A 24772-nucleotide genomic window follows, 5' to 3' on the forward strand; every position below is an offset into this window, starting at 1 on the left:
AGACTTTGACGCTTCTGCAGCATTTTGTTGTCACATCGATGGTCAGGATTCTGAATTGCTTCAACCTTTGCCTCTGAACAGCAGGAAAATTGCACAGGCCACGGAAGCTGATTCAGATTTGGAGATTCTGCTAAACTACATTCGCACAATTTTGCCTCGCTCATAGTATAGCATTAAGACCTCCGTAGCGCGCCAATACTTTACACGTCGGCATAGCCTCGCTAATAAGCGAGGGGTGATTCTTGTTCAGAATGATAGTGGACTGACACTGGGGGATAATTACGAAATAGCGCGTCGAGACTGTACTCGGGAGGGTATGGACAGCCAAATAGAACAGGGTCACGCATGTGGGGAAATTCGGTCCGCTCCACCATAAAAATTCTCTTCTTGGCCTAAGTCGCAATCACCATGGCAACGTGTGCACGTAGATTTTGTGGGATCTTTTTGGTTGCTTGTGGTATACGCTTATAGCAACGGTTTCTCACCTCCTATCGTTCGCATCCACAAGATGGACCATCGCTGGCGGACACTGCTCCACCTGCTCCACCATCCTCAATATCCGGCGTCTAAGTGTGGACGCAGATGGTGGGCGCGAGGCGAGATCGTTCGTCGACTTGGTGCTTGCGTGTATCTCATTTCAGGTCCAGACGAACTGCAGCGCCGACATCAGGATCAAATTCGCCACTGTAATGTGCACAGTGATACTTGTGTATCTCTTCGCCCAGATTCACAGATCCCGAGGACGCTGTGGCCACAACAGCTGTCAAAGGGTGTCGTCACGACACCGCGGGACGACCCTGTGGAGACGGAGGCGTCACCTCCTCCTCTCGTCCTACCCAAGGAGCTGGACCCGCCAACGCCGCAGCAGCTTGCGGCTTCTCCATCTGGTTATGGGTCTCAGGAGTTGTATGCTTGCCCTTCTGTGCGTTTTCCGGGGGACGTTTGCACCTGAGCGCAGACCAGATGGCGGACTACAACTGGAAGCCTGACGTCCAATGCAGCCACAGTTTCCAGTCCACCGCTGCCTCCACACTCCTGCCTTCCCTCCCGTTGTCGCGCTCCTTATACGACGAAGGTCCGTCGTTTTGGGGGGAGGACTGTTATGGCGTAAAGTCGAGCGCCGGCACCCAGTCGGGAACGATAGAGCAGACAGGGTTGTGAAGAAGACGTCACCCAATATCACACTGACCGACCTCTATCTAGGACCACAACGCGACAGCTGCGGCCTTCAGGGGAAGAGAACATGAGCGCCACGCCCAACTTGTCGCGGCCACTTCTACAGCAGAGATTAGTCACATCAAGACCAGTGACTTAGGAATTGTTTATACTGAAGAGATTTCTTTCTTGCATGTCGCCCTTTGTTTGCAGCACTTATGTGTTATTGTCAGAGTTAAGTAATGTTATTGATTCATTTCGTAATAAAACTCTTTATTACTATTTGCTAGAAGTATTGTCTAGTGATCCGAGAAGGAGGTTTCCTAGGCCGCCGGTATTCGACGGCTTGACAGTATACAACAAAATTCAGTCTGGAATCGGAACTAATGTGTCTTAAGTACTGGTAATAACACCAATTTTTAACTGCAGACAGAAGTTGCTCGACTGTCAGCACATTAGTTACAGAAGTAAATTCAGTGAAAGATCTCAAATGAAGATGTATTTTAAGTACAGAGCTTATGTGTCGGCAATCCAGATATAAGGAAATTCATAAGAGTTTTATATAAATTCCACATAGCACCAAACATGCGTCTAAAAATTATTTTTCAGTAAGAAAATATTGTAGAAAACTGGTGTTCATTAGTAATAGAGAATTATTCGGTTTGTTTTGAATTTTCACCAAAAGGAGAGTCCCTCTTTGAACTTATGGTAGTCCATAAATACTCTTGGTGTTATGGTACTTGCGTCGTTGTATGTACTACGTAAATTAGGGTGCAAACCAAGACTGGAGGATAAACTTTTCTGTATTCTTTATTTTATAAGTAACAAAGATCGCATAGAAGGCTGTTTTTATTTTACTCCAGAGTCGTTTGCACTATATTTAGCTTGATCGTAGGATGTCTACGAGCCGCTGGTGGTTGTTCCACTCGGCTAGCGCCAGCGGCGTGTCCCCATCGTTATTCCTGACTTCCCTGTCGGCCCCTGCCTCCAGTAGCGCAGTCGCCGCGTCTGCTTGTCCACGCCGTGCCGCATCGTGCAGTGGTGTGTCCCCACTGCTATCCCTGGCGTTGCAGTCGGCAGAGGATGCCGCCAGCAGCCGCACCACAGCCGCCTTGTTATTCCATGCAGCATGATGCAGAGGCGTGTTCCGCCAGCCGTCCCTGGCGTTGACATCAGCTCCTTTCTCCAGTAGAAGCCTCGCCACCTCCACGTGTCCCCTGGCTGCTGCCCAGACCAGTGCGTTGTGCTGGTTCTCGTCCATCGCCTCCACGTCCGCCCCCTCTGTCAGCAACGCTCGCACATTGCTCACTGACCCCTCCTTAGCTGCCGCAATCAGCATCTTGCCCTTCTCTCCTCCAGAAGGATCCCTGCAACAAACGGAGAATACTTACAAATATCTCCAAACACGCACGTCTGAGGACGAAACACTATGGCAGAAGCAGAACTGTGATGAGTCCCTAAAAGTCAAGAAGGTTACCGCAATGCACTGGTGTCCAAAATTAAAGCTTCTAACTGCGATTTTTCGTCCTGTGCCCAATTCACGATGTAATCATGCAAACTGTCAACAGATGTCTGCACAACCGTGTTCTACACGGAAGTTAGCATTCCAGTCAACGGATAACCACGCCCACGACGAAGTCAGCGCAGCTAGCAATGGGGTAGTGTTTGCTGGGTACTTCCACATTCGCAATCGCTGTAGATACAGTCACAGATGGTGCAGTATAATACAGAGAAGACGCATCCCAGGCTCTCCGCAGTGGAGGGCTATTGGAAGAATGGGAGGAGGACAGTCACAACCTGATGTGGCCCGATTGCTTAATGTGAATCGCACTGTTGTTTATCTGATGTGACGACTGTTTGTAGAGACGGAAACTGTATCTCGAAGACGAGGGCAGACCACGTATGATACGAGAAAGGGAGGACCGTTATTTGGTTAAAAGGGCAACACGGCACTGCCTTACTACTGCACGGCAACTGGCACCTCACCTTGCAGGATGCAGTGGGTGTGTTGTATTTAGGCAAACGTTATACAGAAGATCTCACCAGAGTGCCACTTGTTGTCAGGGGCTCGTTGTTTATGTACCTCTGACACTTCACAGAAAGAAATGTGTAGAGTGAAGTCGTCAACATCCCACCGAATGGCCGAACAGTGGGCAAATGTTATCTTCACACGTGAGTCCCAAAATGGTGTGGAGTGTGTTTCTCGACGGATTTTCATATGGAGGGAACGTGGAACAGGATTTCGTGACCCAAATATCGTGCAAAAGAGACTGAAATCAGGGAGGTTCTTTAATGGTATGCTCAGCGATTACGTGGACTACCTGAACACCTCTTCATGACATTGTATGGTATGGTATCGTGACGAGATCTTGGAACCTCATATGCCGTCGTTGCGATGTGCTGTGGCCTACACTTCGTATTGATGGACGATAAAGGTACGCCTCATAGAGATCAGCTGATTGAAGGTTTCTTGGAAATTGAAGATATTGCACATCTGGGATGGTATGCTCGACCTCCCAATTTGAATCCCATAGAGCATGTCACGGATACACACCTCTACCAGAAAACTTCAGGGAGTTTGTTTTTACTCTGCACGGCAGAGTATACGAGAAGATGTAAAAAATCGTACATTCAAGGCTACAGCGAAGAGACAAAAGAGAAATACGAAACGTATTGTGGTCTGTATGACGCCAACCCATTCTCCCCATGAACAACGGAGAAGAAGTCATAACAACAATGATTGAAAATAGAAGACAGAAGTGGTAACACACTGTAGAAAGCATTAACATAACTCACAGTAGTCGGAATGTGGAGACTGCTCAAAAATTAGGTGGTATACCTACAGGTACACCAGGCTTTGTTGGCAGTACAGCAAACCAAATAGCCTTCCAGTAGCTGAAAAACGCTAAAGCGAAACACAGACTGAAGAAAGGGCATGCGAGTAGACTAGATGCTTTCCATAAAGAAAATAATGATACACTCGGTCATACATTTACAATATCAGAACTGAAAGAAGCAGTCAAAAGTTTAAAGACTGGGAAGGCCGCATATTAAAAATGAACAGATGATACGTCTTGGTGTCGGCTCTAAATTGTGGCTGTTGGAGTTTATGAACTGCTGTTGGGCAAATGGATGAATTCCTGAAATCTGCAGACAGGCAAAAATAACTGCAATTCTTAAGCCTGGTAAGGACCAAGAAGATCCTAAGAGTTATCGGCCAATCTCTCTGTTGTGCACAACATACCAACTGTTTGATACTAAACAGATTCAATGAGCTGATTGAGGGCACCCTAATAAAAGAGCAAGCAGGATTTTGACCTGGTAAATCTTGTACCAGTCAAGCTCTCAGCCTAACCCACTATACTGGAGATGGGCTTGAGAAAAGATGAACTACAGGAATGGTGTTTATAGATTTTATGGAAGCATATGATACCATCAGTCTCAGAAATCTCATTGCAAAAGTGCAAAAAACAACAAAAAGCCCTCAATTCACTTCTGTACTCAAATCAGTTCTATTTAATGGAAGGTATTTTGTTGAGTTCCAAGGTAACAAGAGCAGATGGTGACTACAAAAAGATGGGCTTCCCCAGGGCAGTGTTCTTGCCACCAGGTTATTCAATATTTATACAAATGACCAGCCTATTAGTCCCTGGTCAAGATCTTTTATTTATGCTGATGATAGGGCAATAGCAGCTCAGGCATAAAACTACAAGGATATTGAGGAAATACTAGCTGAGAACCTGGAAAATCTTACCAACTATTACAAAGAAAACCAGTTGAAACCCAATCCAAGTAGGACCCAAACTTGCCTATTCTATCTTAACAACAGAGAGACGAAGCAAGAACTGAATGTTTGGTGGAATGACACAAGATTAAAACACTGTCCTCTCCCTGTGTACTTGGGAGTTACTCTTAATAGGACACTGTTATTCAAGAGGTATATTGAGAAGAGCAAGGCAGAAATCCAATCACCGAATAAGCTACTTGGCAAGCTAACAACATCAAAATGTCGAGCTAATCCAAAAGCTTTACGCACCACCGCAATGGCACTCTGTTTTAATATTTCTTAAATTTAAAGAACCTCTCTCACACCGACCTGATTTAGCTTCACTGATCAGGATAGTAAAAACATGCGTATATTAAGGGAATTTTCATTGACAAAGCAGGCTTATCACATTCACACAGTTCAATACTGTTCTGTCCTGATTAAATTAAGCTTAAATTCCATAAGGCAGTGAAGCAATTTCGAAGTCTCGGTGCGAGGAAAATTGTCAGTCGATCTCCTGGAAACATTTGTAATAATTATTATTTTTCGGTGATCACATGCGGAAGACCGGAGATCTGCTGGTAAGACCGTGTTAGCCTATTTATTTGAAGTAACTGGATATCTTGAGCATTCAAAACGGCAGGTTCGTCCAGTGTAAATCAGACGTTCCCCACTGATCCCGTGCAACACGGCGTAGTAAGCAGACACTGTCAATAATAATAATCCGTTAAATAATACTCAAACACACTTACTTTAGAATGAGATTTTCACTCTGCAGCGGAGTGTGCGCTGATATGAAACTTCCTTGCAGATTAAAACTGTGTGCCCGACCGAGACTCGAACTCGGGACCTTTGCCTTTCGCGGGCAAGTGCTCTACCATCTGAGCTACCGAAGCACGACTCACGCCAGGTACTCACAGCTTTACTTCTGCCAGTATCTCGTCTCCTACCTTCCAAACTTTACAGAAGCTCTCCTGCGAACCTTGCAGAACTAGCACTCCTGAAAGAAAGGATATAGCGGAGACATGGCTTAGCCACAGCCTGGGGGATGTTTCCAGAATGAGATTTTCACTCTGCAGCGGAGTGTGCGCTGATATGAAACTTCCTGGCAGATTAAAACTGTGTGCCCGACCGAGACTCGAACTCGGGACCGAGTTCGAGTCTCGGTCGGGCACACAGTTTTAATCTGCCAGGAAGTTTCACACTTACTTTAGTTTAGTTCATGTATTAAACTCCTTCCCATACAGAATCTCATCAAGATGGCGACTCGCTCAACAATATATACATATAGATCCTTCTTTTACGACTAATCGGCAAGAAGTCCCTATTCTTTTCATAAGAGAAAACATACACTCCTGGAAATGGAAAAAAGAACACATTGACACCGGAGTGTCAGACCCACCATACTTGCTCCGGACACTGCGAGAGGGCTGTACAAGCAATGATCACACGCACGGCACAGCGGACACACCAGTAACCGCGGTGTTGGCCGTCGAATGGCGCTAGCTGCGCAGCATTTGTGCACTGCCGCCGTCAGTGTCAGCCAGTTTGCCGTGGCATACGGAGCTCCATCGCAGTCTTTAACACTGGTAGCATGCCGCGACAGCGTGGACGTGAACCGTATGTGCAGTTGACGGACTTTGAGCGAGGGCGTATAGTGGGCATGCGGGAGGCCGGGTGGACATACCGCCGAATTGCTCAACACGTGGGGCGTGAGGTCTCCACAGTACATCGATGTTGTCGCCAGTGGTCGGCGGAAGGTGCACGTGCCCGTCGACCTGGGACCGGACAGCAGCGACGCACGGATGCACGCCAAGAACGTAGGACCCTATGCAGTGCCGTAGGGGACCGCACCGCCACTTCCCAGCAAATTAAGGACACTGTTGCTCCTGGGGTATCGGCGAGGACCATTCGCAACCGTCTCCATGAAGCTGGGCTACGGTCCCGCACACCGTTAGGCCGTCTTCCGCTCAAGCCCCAACATCGTGCAGCCCGCCTCCAGTGGTGTCGCGACAGGCGTGAATGGAGGGACGAATGGAGACGTGTCGTCTTCAGCGATGAGAGTCGCTTCTGCCTTGGTGCCAATGATGGTCGTATGCGTGTTTGGCGCCGTGCAGGTGAGCGCCACAATCAGGACTGCATACGACCGAGGCACACAGGGCCAACACCCGGCATCTTGATGTGGGGAGCGATCTCCTACACTGGCCGTACACCACTGGTGATCGTCGAGGGGACACTGAATAGTGCACGGTACATCCACACCGTCATCGAACCCATCGTTCTACCATTCCTAGACCGGCAAGGGAACTTGCTGTTCCAACAGGACAATGCACGTCCGCATGTATCCCGTGCCACCCAACGTGCTCTAGAAGGTGTAAGTCAACTACCCTGGCCAGCAAGATCTCCGGACCTGTCCCCCATTGAGCATGTTTGGGACTGGATGAAACGTCGTCTCACGCCGTCTGCACGTCCAGCACGAACGCTGGTCCAACTGAGGCGCCAGGTGGAAATGGCATGGCAAGCCGTTCCACAGGACTACATCCAGCATCTCTACGATCGTCTCCATGGGAGAATAGCAGCCTGCAATGCTGCGAAAGGTGGATATACACTGTACTAGTGCCGACATTGTGCATGCTCTGTTGCCTGTGTCTATGTGCGTGTGGTTCTGTCAGTGTGATCATGTGATGTATCTGACCCCAGGAATGTGTCAATAAAGTTTCCCCTTCCTGGGACAATGAATTCACGGTGTTCTTATTTCAATTTCCAGGAGTGTAGATAGCAGAGAAGCTATTCCATGGAGTAAATGGACGCTCCAAGGAATAATTGGGGTTGAAACTACTTTGCATTGATAATCGGTAAGATAAGAAGAGATATTTCGAGATATGTACTGAGGTATATAATTTATAAAATTTCTGAAAATATCGTGGAGAGACCGCTGCAAGAGACATTACACTGTTACTCTGCTGCTGAGTTTGCAAGTCCTGCTTGGGAGCAATGATGCCACACAAACAAGCAGGACACTGTCCTGAACCAGATGTGTAGACATATTACTGGATGTCTTAAGCCAACAAGAGTAGAACACCTACAATCCTTGTCAGGAGTTGGTCTGCCAAATGTCCGACGTTCAATACAGAGCAGAATTGAACGAACAAAACAGGTTCAAAATCAACGTCATCCGCTCCATGGGTACCAAATGTTACCTAAATGCCTTACGTCAAGAAGTGTGTTCTCCACTCAACCCAACCACTCACAGGTTCACCAAAAACTTCTAGAAAAAGACTGTGACAGGAACAACAAGAACATGCACACGATTCTGAGGAAGTGCTGCCATCAGGTGCGGAACTTGAGTGGGAGAGATGGAAAACCGTGAACAGGCTACGTTCAGGAATAGACAGATGTAACAGAAATCTGCACAAGTGGGGAATTAGTGAAAGTGCTTTGTGTCCATGTGGGAGCATCCAGACGATGTCCGTTAGTAAACCACCCAAGAGCGTGCACGGCGCAAGACCTGATGACATGCACCGAAGTAGTGAGGGCATATGTGGACTTCTGGAAGAATGACATGTGAAACAAAGACTGTATAAAATTTTATTATACTGTATATAGGTTTCCATGAATTTTATTTTATAAATTAGAATTGCATTATTGTAAATTTCATAGAGGACAAATTATTCTATAATGTGTGGATTTATTGTAAATTGTTTATAGTATGCATACGAAATATATGTAGTAGTGAGATGGGTTGCATCACATAAGCATCCACCAACAATTCCATAAGACTTGCGAGTAGCTCTGTGGGAGAAATGGTATTATTGCCTCCACATGAGATTGATGATATCATTCACAGCTTGCCTTGTCTATGTCCTTACCGCAATAACCATATCGTTGGTAAACTTTAAGTTTCATTTCTCAGTACTGCAATATGCTATCCTTCTACACTGATTCTTCTGGTCGACTCTCTTAAACCTCACTCTACTCTTCATAATTACTAAATCTATGTTTACATCTGGGTACACCTTACATCCCAATATCTGATTTCGGAATCTCTGTCTCACTATGATGTAATCCAGCTGGAATCTTCCAGTGTCTCTGGGTCTTTTCCAAGCTTATTTTTTCCTCACATGTTTGCTGAACAGAGTATTTGTTATTACCATCTCAATTTCAATGCAGAAATCAATTAGACTTTCACCCCTCTCATCCCTATGCCAAGCCCATATACCCCATGACTCTTTCTGATTTTCTTTCCCCTGCAACTGCATTTCAGTTGCATACTTCCTCTCTTTTCTCATTTTGCTTGTGTCGTTACCATGTGTACCTGAACTATCGTTGTTGGCGTTCGTTTGATTTCGAATCTGGTGAGAAAAACTCTGCCATAGAGCTGTTCACAGTAGCCCACTCTCTCTCCTACTTCTTATACATAATGAATCCCACTCCCATTACAGCATTTTCTGCTACTGTTGATTTTACCCCAATGTGTCTTATGACAAATCCTTAGCCTTCTTCTGTTTCACTCCAATGACCCCCCACCGTATCTAGACTGGGGCCTTTGCACTTCCGTTTTTAGACTCCCTAGCTTTCTAATTACGATCAAACTTCTGAATTCAAAGCTCCAAGTCGTTGATGGTTAGCCCTTCGTAAATTATTCCGTCTCTTTTCCATTGTCACTTCGACCTTGGTAGTCCACTCCAAGAGATCCAAAAGGGTAACTTGTCTGGAATCTTTTCTCAATGCAGATTGTATCAAGACAGTTTCCCTGTTAACGACGTATGTCCTATGGATACACGTTATGTGGTTTTAATTTATTCGATTCCATTGCCTTCTGCATCCTCGCGTCATTGATCATTACTGACTCTTCACCCTTTTAAGGGCAGTTTCCCACCCCAAGGGAAAGGGAGTGCCATGAAGCTCTGTCGTTCCTCCACCCTATTTGACAAGGGCATTGTCAGGAAAATGACGACTTCTTAAGCTGGACGTCTTTGCTGACACTGCTGTTAATTTTCGTTCAGAGGTTAAGCAGTGCCTGTGCTGGAACCTGGGACACAGAAAATTTTGACCACTTGTCAATGGCGCACTCCTAAGCCATTGGTATATAAAAGCAGACACTGTCCCAACGTTTATTAGAGTAACGTATAAAAATGTGAAGTATGTCGTTCAAGAACTTTTTGAGATTTTGGTAACATTGTTAACAACGTCTTTTACTTTCGAAATAGTACAGCACCAAGAAGAAGCAGTGAGACATAAACGAAAGTTGGTAGGTGTGTTTCTTAATCTGGAATATTATGTATTTTCAAATTTCAATGCAGTTGCTCAAGAGTGGCGATAGTAGCACCACTACGAGGAAGCCATTCACGCTTGCTTTAAAAACACGCTGTAACGGGCTTGAGCGTTAGTTACCTTTGAGTCTGGACGCAGTGAGTTGATGTAGGGCAAAAATGCCTTTGAGACGACAAAGACGCTGTTAATAACATCTCATAGAGACTAAGCGAAGTCTGTACTAGGGCTACGAGATTCTGGTTGTTCCTTCCGTGATGTAGAAATATTTCACAGTAATGTACCCACTATACATGCCTGATGGCGGCGGTGATTAGAAGAATATTCGGTCGCAAGAAGACTGGGTTGCAGACGGCCACGTGGCACTACTGAGAGGGAAGACCATCCTGTTCTGCGTATTACTCTGGCGCATTGTAATACATCTCCAGCAGCAGTTTGAGCAGCAGTTATCACCAAGTAACACAATGAACTCTTACAAATCGGTTACTTTAAATACAGCTCCGAGCCAGATGCCCTGTAGCATGCGTTTCACTGATCCCAAACCACCAGCCTGGGTGCCAGTAATGGCCATGTTTTGATTAGGCCAGTTGGGAGCCTACAACAAGCCTTTCTGTGTGTTAGCACACTGGACCTACACCTGGAGTTATGGTCTGTGGTGCTATTTCGTATGACAGCAGGAACATTCTCATGGTTATCCCACACACCTTGTCTGTTTCAATCTGGTGATTCGACCCATTCTGCTGCCATTAACGAACAGGATTCCAGGGGTAGATTTTCAACAGGATAACGCTCGCTCACTTACCGCTCTTGTAACCCAACATGCTCTATAGAGTGTTGACAAGGCTCTGGGCATTCTCAATCATCAGGTCTGCTTCCAGTCGAGCAGATATGGGACATCATCATACAGTAACTCCAGCATCATTCACCAACAGCATTAACCGTCCCTGTACTGAACAACCAGCTGCATCAGGCATCGAACTCCATTATAAATACTGATATCTGATACTTGAGCAACACAATCCATACATGTTTGCATGCCTGCATTCGACCTTTTGGCAGTGCTCCAGCATTTCACGTGTCCAGTGGCTTATCTCGCACTTACATTAACTTGCGATCCTGCAATGTTAATCAGTTAAATATGTTACCCTGGCGAATCTATTCCCGACGTTTCACTGTTCTATATTAACAAATTTTTGGTTTTGTGATTCTTTTAAATCCATGTATTTATGACTGTAAACTATTTTTGTTTAAAGCTGTTCTAGCTTTTAGTCTTCCAAAGCCTATATTTATGTAGGACCTCTTACTAGTCACCACAGCCGTCTGATGCCGAAGAAAAAAGGAAGCGTTGGCTCTCTTTCGCCCTGTACATTGTTACTCACATTACTACCATGTTACGCACGATCTGTTCTCCAGGCTGGTTTTCTTAACTCACTCTCGACAAACTTTTCACTCCATTATCGAATATTGTCTTAATATGTTTCATTTCCTGCTCTTAATAGTTTATTTCCTCATGCTGATGTTTCTCTGTCGCTTTTTAGCCAGCTTTCTCCTCTATTTGTATTAGTCTTTTTATGCAGAAATATTTTTTCCTTTCCATGTCTTGTCTCTTATTCAACAACAATAATTTATTTTCTAATTTTTTTTCAGCTCCTTTCCTACTGAGATTCTGCTAATTTTATATCTAGTACGTGTAACATAATTTACAGACTTTGCCTGAGATCATATACATTAACTATTTTTGATTATGCTGCATCATCTTACATTGATGAGTTTCTGGTTTATCTACAAAGTATTCTTCGTTGTGCTCTCTATCTTTAGTCTTTCCTGTTACACTTACTTCTCGTTGGTTGTCTTCTTATGTCAAATGGCAGATGCTATTTGTATACGACAAATTGGGTAAATACCTATCAGGCTCTCTATCTTACAAAATTTCAGCGTACATTCTCTGTAGCTTTCTATATTATCAGACCAATGGATGAAGTTTTGTTGACTGCCTGTGTGCATAAAGCTTTTAGACTGGGAAAAGTATTCTCAGAAGTATTTGCTCAATTTGTGGACCACTCGAGTAAATGATTCGGCCTTCTGGATCGCCAGACATCGTACATCTGTGGCTGACCATAATAGGTAATTAAAGCCCGAAATCCTTGAATCACTGGTAGAGAATGAATTTTCATAAGTCCACTGAAACATTACTGATCCCATTGTCATTGTTAAAATACCTGGTAGGGTTCCATGTTTTCTCTTGAATAGGTACAGGCTCCTCTATTGCCCAATAACTTGCTGGATTCTGCTCTGATTAATTGTAAAGGCACATTGAATACTCTGAATTGCCACGTTTGGGCCTGTTGAATTCAGGCATCAACTGAACTGTGTCTTGCAACAATATCAGTTCACTATCAGATAGGGTTACTATTTCAGAAACCGACAGTAAAACACCGATGACTACCACTATAGATCAATGATTTCAAAGAAGAAAAGTGAAGTGATGACGAATTTACGCTGAAACTTCTGTCACTTCGCCTGTAAAACTCCCTGAGCTACAGAAGGTTGTACAGCTGTCGATATACGGCTACTGTGTCCATCTCCACTGAACCATGCCCACACAATAGGATTGACCTGATTTTTATTGATCCAAAATGGCCGCCTTTATCACTTGGACACCGACAGGTCCGACTTCCGCTTTCGTAGAAGTTGCCACGAATGATTTCCAAAAACTGCCAATAGACGTTGTCACATACGTATCTAGTAGTAGGATAAACCGCGGATCTCAACTCATTTAACTCCCCCAGCAACGGTGTTACTACACACCCTGTGAGAGAATTTCTCATTATGCCGTTGGGAGAATAATCGTGGAAATGCAAGTGAAGGGTTCTTCCCTACATGGCTAATTCATGAGATAGGAAACCACGTACGTCTACGTCTACGAGATTACTCTGCTATTCACAATAAAGCGCCTGGCGGAGGGTTCAATGAACCACCACCAAGTTGTATCTCTACCGTTCCGCTCTTAAACGAGGCGCGGGAACATTGAGTACTTAAATTTTTCTGTGCGAGATCTCTTATTTTATCGTGATGATCATTTCTCCCTATTTAGATGGGTGCCAACAGAATGTTTTCGCAATCGGAGGAAGGAAAATGGTAGTTGAATTTAATGATAGGATCCCGTCGCAATGAAAATCGCTTTTGTTTTAATGATTGTCGATCCAATTCTCGTATCATGTCCGTGGCACTATCTCCACTACTTCGCGGTAATAAAAAATGAGCTGCGCTTCTTTAAACTTTTTCGGTGTCATCCGTCAGTCCCACCTGATACGGATCCCGTACCGCACAGCAGTACTCCAAAATAGGATGGACAAGAGTGGTGTAAGCAGCCTCTTTAGCAGACGTGTTCCACCTTTTAAGTGTTCTGCCAATGATTCGCAGTCTTTCGTTTGCTCTACCCACAACAATATCTATGTGATCGGTCCAGTGTAGGTCATTTGTAATTGTAGTCCCTAAGTATTTAATTGAATTTACAGCCTTCAGGTTCGTGACACTTACCGCGTAATCAAAATTTTGTGGATTTCTTTTAGTGCTCGTGTGAATAACTTCATACTTTTCTTCGTTCAGGGTCAATTGCCACTAATATAGATCAGGAACGAGAGAGGGCCTGTAACAATTCCTTGGGGAACGCCGGATATTACATTTGTTTTACTCGATGTCTTTCTGACAGTAAATCACGAATCCAGTCGCGCAACTGAGGCAATATTCAATAGGCACACAGTTTGGCTAGAAGACGCTTTTGAGGAAATGTGTCGAAGGGCTTCTGTAAATGTAAAAATATGGAATCATTTTGACATCCCCTGTCGATAGCACTCATGACTTCACAAGTATAAAGACCTAGTTACGTTCCACAAGAACGATATTTTTTAAGCCCTTGTTGATAATGTGTCAATAAATCGTTTTCTTCGATGTAATTCATAATGTTCAGACACAGCATATGTTCCAAAACCCTACAGCAAATCGACGTTAGTGATATGAGCCAGTAATTCAGCGGATTACTCGTATTTCCCTTTTTGGGTATTGGTGTGACAAGAACAATTTTCCAGTCTTTAAATGCGGATCTTTCTGTGAGCGAGCTGATGTATGTAATTGATAAATATGGAACTTTTGTGACAGCATATTCTGATAGGAACCTGACAGATATACAATCTGGATTGGAGACCCTGCCTTTATTAAGTGATTTAAGCTACTTTGCTACACCGAGGATATCTGCTTCTATGTTTCTCACTTTGAAGTTGTTCTTGATAGGAATTCAGGAATATTTATTTCTTCTTATTTGGTCAAGACGTTTCGGAAAACTGTGTATAGTAACTCTGCTTTAGTGGCACTGTCACCATTGACTTCACCATTGTTATCACACAGTGAAGGTTATTGACTGCTTCTTTCCACTAGTGTGCTTAATGTATTACCAGAACATCTTAGGGATTTCCGCGAGATTACTAGACAGAGTTTTCGCTGAAAACTGAAACTGCTCCCAACACACCAGCACAGTCGTTATTTTTGGGGAAATATTTAGTGTTATCTTATGCAAGTCAGCTGTGTTAGGAACTGAACACGAGTCATGCAACAAACCTGTAGAAGGGTGTATAGATCCCCTTATATCCTTTCCTCGTCGAACGTCACAATTAATGAAAGGAAAAACATTATACGAGACCTACAACTTCTGCTTCGTCAAAAACGTAATATAGCGACATTCGATTTCTTGACTTTATCACTTGGCTAACTGCCCAACATGTCGCGCTGTGATTGTGGACAGTCTACACGTAAAGTGACTGAACTCACCGCAGGCGAGAGACGGCGACGTCATCAGGCTGGGGAGTCGTCTGGGGAGAGGTGGGGGGCACAGCTGTGGCTGGGCTCCGGCCGTCGTCGCTGTGGCCACTGTGCGGCTGTGAGGAGGGGCCGGTCCTACTCTCTCCAGCGTTTGGCGTGCTGCACAGAAGGAACACTGCTTCCAACAGGGTTTTCACATCGAGTCCAGTGGGCAGATTACCACAGACTGTACAGCTGAGGTACTGTCCACACACAGATAATAGAACACACATTGCAAACGACAGTAGTGGCCCACGTAAGGCGAATGACAGCATTCAGGTAATCATACATCTTCCTTCTCCTCATTTTCTCATACCTGTAGCCTAGCATATTACACAATATTTGGTACAAAACAAAGCATAAATATAAGATTTGTACATAGCTCAACAACTGTGCTAACAACACCAATTGGTCAACATAATTTCAATACACAACAGCGTAAATCACAAAAAAAATTTGAATGACAGTAACCCTTAAATGCACTTAATGTGGTACTACCGTCATTAGATGGTGTTTGTAGCTCATATGTTAAGCGGGTTGGACGTCAAATGGGCCGACATGGAACAGAAGAGGCACCACAAGATACTAAATTCTACTGTCTATATTTTTACAGTTAAATTCATAGAATTTTTGTCAATACGATCAGGGTTCACAATCATAGCAGTGAAAGATCAAAAACATAACGAAATACATTTTTTTTACATGTGAAACTTTATAATTTTTTCACTTACTATTGGCTGCATTTTTTGCTATAGGTACACTTTTCTTCATAAGTATGAGAGATTCTTGGATTAATTTTGCACAGCATACAATCCATACATAAAGGTGTATGAAATTCTAGATTTTATTTAATTTACAAGAAAATGAATGACCTGTTACATTTTAAACTTCATGTTTAGAAAAAAACTTAAATTTTATAGTTAATTATCTCAAACTTTACCACAGTTTTTAATGGAAAATTCTAGAGTTTTGCATTAAGGAGTTTGTGTTTAATAAGGATACCACGTTGGAAAAGGAATGGCATATTTATTTTGGGTGTTACATCTACCTGAGAACAGAAATTTGTGTTTTGCAGAAAATGGCCATTAAAGTTTCTGGCTGCATTTGGCATCTTTTAGAACTGTCCAGCACCATTAATAGGTTTTTTTTCCATTTTGTAAATCAGTTTTCGTCTTTTCCACATTCCTATGATTCACTCTTTCCGAATTTATCACTTCCAAAAATGATTTATGTGCTTTCACTACACGCTCTCTGTTTACTGCATATTAAGCTTTGATGCAGTTCAATTTGCCCTTGATTCCCATTTTCTATAAAATACATATCCAGCTTTGCACACTATCATTAAAACATGTAACTGCATCATAAACATCAACAGCAAGTACATCTCTTCCACACAAAAATTGGTTTTTGGCAATCTTTTCCACGCACATTCATTAAAGCTTTCATTGGAGTTTGGGTGTCGCCATCAAGACATTTCTTCTGTGTCAGTAGTCCCTTATTACACGTATGACCATCTCTGGCGCAAATATAAACATTCGAATTCTACACAGCGAAATACACGTATGTATGAGAGCAGACGTCTGTGGTAAGGGGTGTAGCGCTTAATCTTGGTACACGCAGGACCAAATAGCGTGCCTTATAATCACTGAAATATATATGTTTTATACGTCAAACTTTTCAGAAAGATGTAATCTACAAAACAGACATATTTTCGAAAAGTCGATTTTTTTAATTTTTGACTTCCTACCCGCTTAGGAGACAGGAATCCGACTATAGGGGGAAGAAATTGGAGATAGGTATCTAAAAATCTCCTTGGGTTCTTTCGTCGCTGTTGTCTGTCAGAATGATGCGAAAATGAACCCAGAAAACGAAGAAATGGGTTATAAATCAAGAAGGGGATGAATTATGCCAGTGATATGATGTTGTGCAAGGTTGTTAGTTTGTGGGATGTTGCTTCCGAACGTTATTGATGGCCCAAAACAACACAGGGACCGCAACGCTCTCGTGATGCGATAGCACATGGGGAATGGCTCCAGTTCCGCCCTGGGGCCACGATGACGACAGCCTAAGTCGTCAACCGCCCCAGGCGTCGCGTCGCCCCCTGGGTAAACGGCAGACAGCCTGGCGGCTGCATCGGGGGTCACCACTGGGTGAGGTGAATGCCGCGCCGAAAACTGGGGTCAACCTGCATGGCTGTGTACAGCGAGAGAAACTCGACAGCGCCGAACTGCTCCTTTGCCAAGCAGACTACCGTCACAAGGGACGTCATTTCCGTCTCGCCGCTCGATACTCGCTATCAAAGACAACTGAGGCTTAAGGTATTTATGGTACAATGTAAAAGTTGATCTATGAGTACTAGAAGTAGACATATAACTTGTAGGGATTAATTCTTATCACTTTACGGTTCCATCAACTCGTTAGACTTCCTTGAGCCTTAGACAGAGTGCTCGTACGCCATTGCCGAGTAATAGCTGCTCTGCGAGTTTTTTCTGTATGTTGGTATTTTAATGCCTCACAAGGAGGTGACAAAATAGCCAAATGCAGTATGTCTACAAGGCACAATGTCGTTGATAAATGTTGCATAATATGAAACGAATGAGGTACGATAGAAAACAGTTACCGAATTTTCAGATGTTTAAGTGAATTTCGCCCACTCATGGTGAATAGAAAGAAACGCTTGTTGCTTACTTTCATGTTCCTTGCATCAAATTGCACGATAGATCGTCATGTGGTCGAATGAGTCATTTTAGATGTAAATTGCCAGTTAATTTATACGTCTATTTGTACTCTAAACATCACTATACAATTACTATTCTTTTTCCCCAAAATGGTAACAAGAAATACAGATTGAGTTATCAGTTCCCACCCATAGCTTTTTACACATTACAAACATAGAAAGTCTTCTACAGAGTAGAAGGAGTTCTCAAGCAGAAACTTTCTCAATTTATTTCCAAATTTTACCATACTGTCAGTTACACATTTTATATCACAGTGTAAGTGGTCAAAATTTCTTGTTCAAACCTTAATGGCAACCTAAAGAAAACCTTAATGTTCAGTAATGAATGTAATTTTTTATTCTATTATTGTAATCATGTATCTCATGGTTCCTTTTGAACTGCAGTAGATTGTTTACAACAAGCTTCATGAGGAAATAAATATACTATGAAGCGGTAGTCAGTAGGCCAAACTCCTTAATCAGATGGCTACAAGACGATCGCGTGTGAGAGCCACATATTATTGTTACAACACGTTTTTGGGAAATGAAGAGCTTCTTTCTTAAAGATGAATTACCCCAGAACATTATTCCATATGACATTGCTGAATGAAAAGAAGCAAAATATGTCAACTCACTGATTTATCTCTTTTCAAAATTTGCTATGATTCTATGTGCAAATGTAGCGAAACTAAGTTTTTTTAGGAGTTCCCAAATTTATGTTTTTCCAATTAAAATTCTCATCAATATGGACACCTAAGAATTTCGAAAGTTTCCACCCTATGTATTACTTCACCACCATGTGTTACACTTATCACTGATGCAGTACCCCCCAGAGCTGCAGAACTGTATATAATGTGTCTGTGAAATTCAGGGTGAGACAATTTGCAGAAAACCAAACAATGATACTTTTGAGAACTTTGTTTACCATTTCTTCCAGTTCTGTATTAATACTGAGAGTGATAACAATACTGTTGTCATCTGCAAAAAGAACTAATTCTGCTTGCTGTACATTAGATGGTAGATCATTAACATATATGAGAAACAGTAGTAGACCTAAGATTGAGCCTTGGGGAACCCCATATGTGATTTCCACCCAGTCAGAATTATGTCCCTGAATTCTGTTGGTTGAGTTACTACTAAATACAGCTTTTTGCAACCTTTTGGTTAGATGTGATAAGATACATTGGTTGACTACATCATCAACCCTACAAAATTTATCTAGCAGCATATTATTATTTTCACCATCAAATACCTTGGATAGGTCACAGAAAATACCCACCGGTGCTGTTTTGTTATTTAATGCTTGTACTATCTGGTGTGTGAACATTTAAATGGCATTCTCAGTAGAGCACCCCTTCTGAAAGGCAAACTTTGATTTGGTGACAATATTATTGTTGCCAAGGTGTGATAATCTTCTACAATACATCACCTTCTCAAAAATGTAGGTAAATGATAGAAGCAGCGAAACAGGTCGATAGTTGCTGATGTCTCTCTTATCTTTGAAATAAAAGGTGTCACATTCAAATTCAAAACTGATGCTATTCAGTCTGTGAATCCAAAGAAGAATGATGATACCGATTGAAACTAGTGTACTGTTACAAGTCACTGTTTCAGAATTAATAATGCGATGCGTGACAGATAAAACTGAAGCATACTGAAAAAGCGGTGAGATGTCATTCTGGCTTCTTACACAAACACGCCGTCAGCTGCAGTGTAACTGATCAGGGTTTCAAATCTCCATGACAGGTAGACCGGACAGCACAGCACATTTATATAATGCCTGTGAATAGTGTCAGATGTTATGTGATACTTGTGAAGGATACAGAGACACTTTCTACACATGCGTTATCTGCAACTGACATAAAGCAATAAGATTTTGGAGCATTTAAATGTTACAATGTAGCAGTGTTGAGTTGCACATGACCACGAGGGCAGGCAATATCGTTGTCAAGGTTACAGTCTGTCACGTCTGGTCAAGACAAGGGGAGAATGCCATATTGCATACCGGGCTCACAGTGACCCCTTTACAACTGTGCCTACCATCTGAGACCAAATAATGGTCTTTTATCAGCAATGTGTTATCCTGCACTCTGGTTCAGAGATTCATTTATTGGTTTAATTATTTATTTATGTCATTTTCTCAATACCCTCTCGGATGGAACAGCGATCATTGCAATTAATAAATAACAGACTCATTAGCCAGAACATTATGATCACCTGCCTATCATCGATTAAACGTGTACTGGCAATAGCAGCGTCACTTCACGAGGAATGACTGCTAGTCAGATGCATGCACAGTCGATGTAGGATCAGCAAATGTGCTGTCCATCTTTAGATGGGGAAGGTATGCTATATGTCTCAGTTTGAAGGAGGGAATTTTATGATGACCTGAACGCTCATCACGAGCATTTCGGAATGCACGACTTGTTGAGTGTTCAAGGAGGGCTATGGTGAGTGCCTTCGACATGTGGCGAAACCAAGGTGAAACTATGTCCAGACGTCATGGGGTTGGGTGGCCAACCCTCATTACATATCTCGAACGTTGTAGGCCAGGCTGATTGGTAGATCGCGACAGACGGTGCAGGCTCCAAGTGTGTCTGAACACACAGTGCCCTCAAGGCTCCTAACAGTGTGCCCCTGCAGCTGACACCCCATACATTTGCCAATGTTAACACCATGACATCAGCAACTATGACTGAAATGGGCACTTGACCATTAGCAGCTCCTGGACAGCTATGCTGTGGAACAGAGACAAACTGGCGCTGGTTCCATTGTGCTCTAGGGAAATTCACCTTGACATTCATAGGTCCAGTACAGATTGTTCAAGGTACCATGATGGCCAACAAGTAATACACGCTTGTTTCAGACCACATACTACTCTTCATAAGGATTATGTTTCACGATAGCAGTGGCGTTTTTCAACCAGGTAATGCACCATATCACAAGGAATGGAAGTGATGGAGTATTTCGAGGAACAGAGTGCGAGTTTCAATTAATGTGCTGGTTCCACAACTCACCAGATGGGAATGCGATAGAACACATCTGGGATGTGCCTCGACGTGGCATAAGAGCTCATTCCTCCAGTGAGGAATTATTGGGAATTAGGAGCCTTGTGTGGGCAGTGTGGCGCCAATTCCCTTCCAGACCATGATGCGTCACTGCTTCTATCCATTGCAAAGATGGACATATCAGGTATTACATAGGTGATTATAATGTTCTGGCTGATGAGTGTTTATGTTTTAGTCCTTAGTAGCAGTTTTCATTTAGCCTACTGGTTACTGGTTTTGGTACACAATACCACCTCAGGACATCCTCTGCCATGCTCTCGGGAAACTACTAGGTACCTCAAGTATGTCAAGCTTATTTTTCTCTTATTTCTTTCTTATTTTGAACATTATAATATGGTATGTCTAAAATATAAGATTTTCACTGTCCTTATTTCTGTCTACTAGTATGCCCCAACATTTATACGGATATCGATGTGGTGCTCTGCATAGTGGCATTCGTTATTTTAAATCATCTTTCCTAACTTTCCTATTTCATTTTACATATTGCTATTAACACTACAGTGAGAACTGATACTGTAATTGCAGTAATAAACAATATAACTCTTACAACTATTGAAAGCCTCTATTAATACTACATCACCATGAATTTTCTCTAGAAGCTACAACTACTACTGTTACTACTATGTTACTACTGACAGTTGTTACTAATATTAACACTAATAAAAATACTTGTACTGCAGTTACAAAAGATTACATTATATTTTCTGACTCAGAGAGAAAGGTTACTATCTTACTGCCTTGTATAGCTTTGCTCTTTCCATATACAGTAGTCTAAGGTGGATGCACATACACACGCAATTTATTAGAAGGTGGGGTCAAATAAGAGCAGCCAGATATTAGAGTTCTATAGTACAAAGCAGTACAACAGAGGAAAGTAAATGCAGCACTAAGATGACTATAGCAGCTGTTGAAAATGAGCACCATTCATCTCTTGATGCTTTTGGGCCCTGGTCGGTAGGTTGCTGAAGGCGGATCGAAGGTTGGATGCTTGAATTGCTGCAGTCTCATCTGGAGTGTTCTGCTGCAGTTCTTGATGACTGTGAGGGTTGTTATGATTGACTCTGCTCTTGAGGGCTCTCGTGCAGTGTCATAACACACTGACAGATCAGGTGACAAAGATGGCCAGGTAGGGCCCCAACCAGGCTGACCTCTGCTAACAACTGTGAATCATGAAATTGTGTATCTGTGATCAAAGGTTCGGCTTGCTGTATGACCAGTTGCTCCATCTTCTTGGAAGTAACCTAACGCCTTTCCCTTCTCCATTAATATTGCCACAAATAGCTCCCAAATGTTGGCAACGTGATGGGCCAAAGTCAGCAGCTGATTGAAGAAGGTGAAACCGGTAATGCTGTGTGCAGACCTCGCACACAAAATCCAACCTTATGATCGTGCAAAGGTGTTTCGTGGAAGTACTGCTGACTCTCTGCTACCCAGGACCTGTGATTCTGTTAGTTGACGTAACAACTCTGCGGAAATTAGTCTCCATCAGACATAAAGAAAAGATCCATGTCCAAGCCATTCATTGTTATCTCAGTGAATGGACATTCACAAATGTGGAGGTGGTTAGGAACATCTCCTGGTTTTAATACATGACCAACAGACATGCGATAGGGACATACAGGGTGGTCCATTGATAGTGATCAGGCCAAATATCTCACGAAATAAGCATCAAACGGAAACACTACAAAAAGAGATACTCATCTAGCTTGAACTGGGGAAACCAGATGGCGCTGCCGTAGATCAAACGGATATCAACTGCGTATTTTTAAATAGGAACCCACATTTTTATGACATATTAGTGTAGTACGTAAAGAAATATCAATGTTTTAGGTGGACCACTTTTTTGTTTTGGGATAGATGGCGCTGTAATAGTCACAAACGTACAACTACGTGGTATCACGTAACGTTCCGCCAGTGCGGGCGGTATTTGCTTTGTCATGCATTACCCATCTTTAAATGGACCGTTTACGAATTGGGGAAATGGTCGATATCTTGTTGATATATGGCTATTGTGATCAAAATGCCAAATGGGCGTGTGCTATGAATGCTGCTCGGTATCCTGGACGAAATTATCCAAGTGTCTGGAGCGTTCGCCGGATAGTTAGCCTACGTTATTTAAGGAAAGTGTTCAGCCACATGTGAAACGTCAACCACGACCTGCAACAAATGATGATGCCAAGTAGGTGTTTTAGCTGCTGTCGCGGCTAATCCGCAAATCAGTAGCCGACCAATTGCGCGAGAAACAGAAATCTCTAAAACGTCGGTGTTGAGAATGCTACATCAACATCGATTACACCCATTCCATATTTCTGTCCACCAGGAATTGCATGGTGACGACTCTGAACGTCTTGTACAGTTCTGCCCTGGGCACAAGAGAAATTATGGGATGATACTACAAGATGTTTCACTGCATTACAGAATGGCGATGTACTTCCAACATTATGGATGTCTGGCACATAGCTCGCGTACGGTTGAAGTGGTATTGAATAGCATATTTCATGACAGGTGGATTGATCGTCGAAGCACTATACCATGGCCCGCACGTTCACCGGATGTGACGTCCACGGATTTCTTTCTGTGGGGAAAGTTGATGGATATTTTTTATCGTGATCCACCGACAACGCCTGACAACATGCGTCAGCGCATTGTCAATGCATGTGCAAACATTACGGAAGGCGAACTACTCGCTGTTGACAGGAATGTCGTTACACGTATTGTCAAATGCATTGAGGTTGACGGACATCATTTTGAGTATTTATTGCATTAATGTGGTACTTACAGGTAATCATGCTGTACCAGCATGCGTTTTCAGAAATGATAAGTTCACAAAAGTACATGTATCGCTTTGGAGCAACCGCAATAAAATGTTTAAACGTACTTACGTTCTGTATTTTAATTTAAAAAAACTACCTGTTGCGAACTGTTCGTCTAAAATTGTGAGCCATATGTCTGTGACCATTACAGCGCTATCTATCACAAAGTGAAGAAAGGGGCCTAACCAAAACGTTCATATTGCTTTACGTACTACACGAATATGTAATAAAAAATGGGGGTCCCTATTTAAAAAAACACGCAGTTCATATCCGTTTGACCTATGGCAGAGCCATCTAGCGGACCAGCCATAGCGCCATCTAGATTCCCCCTTCAAGCTAGACAAGTTTTTTCATTTGACGCTTATTTCGTGAGATATTTGGCATAGTCAATCAATGGACCACCCTGAATATGCAGGTCTGCATAATTAGTGTGATATCCTGGTGTCTTGTGACAGGTGTTGGATTGATTTGGTAGGTCTCTGAAACATTTTCTGGCGCACTGCAGCCATGTTTTGTGGTGTGCAGGACAGTTAAGGCATTTTTTTTTTTACTGGTTCAAAACAGATCCTGTTTGACATCAATTTCGGATTAAGTGTTGCATGGTACTCGTTGCTCACACTTTAACACCACTAAATTTCGCAGAAAACAACTGACCATGCCGTTTCCATGACTTCGTTCTCACATAACTTTTCACAACGAACGCCTGCTGCTCCACTGCGGGTACCATCGCCCCCTTTGCTCTGCTCCACTCACACTGGCACAGCCCGCACTACAGTCTGAACTGATGTGGATCACGTGGTGGATCACATGGCGTGCATGTCACAGGGTGTGGCTACATGCATATAGTCACGTGCAATCGTATCCAACCTCCCAGGCCACTTTCATTTGCTCCACCCTGTACTAGCAGAAGTATCTAGGGTCTCTCTAGGTTTGGAGCCAGATTTGCCACGCTATCATGTCTGGCAATATTTTACTGCCTCGAGACAGCATTGCAACCAATCAAAGTGTATCACTTGTATTTCACTCATTTTTCTAATCTTCTTAGATACAGTCGTGGTCAACTCCCTTAACAATTTTGTTATTGGACCAGCCAATCGTAGTGATGTATTGTTTTGTTCACAGTCCCTAA

At 43.1% G+C, this 24772-nt stretch overlaps 1 protein-coding gene across 1 annotated transcript in view; it reads right to left on the reverse strand.

Annotated features, from left to right (window-relative positions):
- Window positions 1–1947: 1947 nt before the first annotated feature.
- Window positions 1948–24772, reverse strand: part of LOC124554181 (ankyrin-3-like) — a 116479-nt gene continuing 93654 nt past the window's right edge. The window contains exons 5-6 of the mRNA XM_047128251.1: window positions 15017–15166; window positions 1948–2522 (exon numbers count right to left, since the gene is read on the reverse strand). Coding sequence (XP_046984207.1) covers window positions 2036–2522; window positions 15017–15166 — 637 coding nt within the window. The 3' untranslated portion in view covers window positions 1948–2035. The remainder of the gene's footprint in view (window positions 2523–15016; window positions 15167–24772) is intronic.

The sequence above is a fragment of the Schistocerca americana genome, chromosome 11 (genome assembly GCF_021461395.2).
Source record: "Schistocerca americana isolate TAMUIC-IGC-003095 chromosome 11, iqSchAmer2.1, whole genome shotgun sequence".
NCBI classification, from domain to species: Eukaryota; Metazoa; Arthropoda; class Insecta; order Orthoptera; family Acrididae; genus Schistocerca; species Schistocerca americana.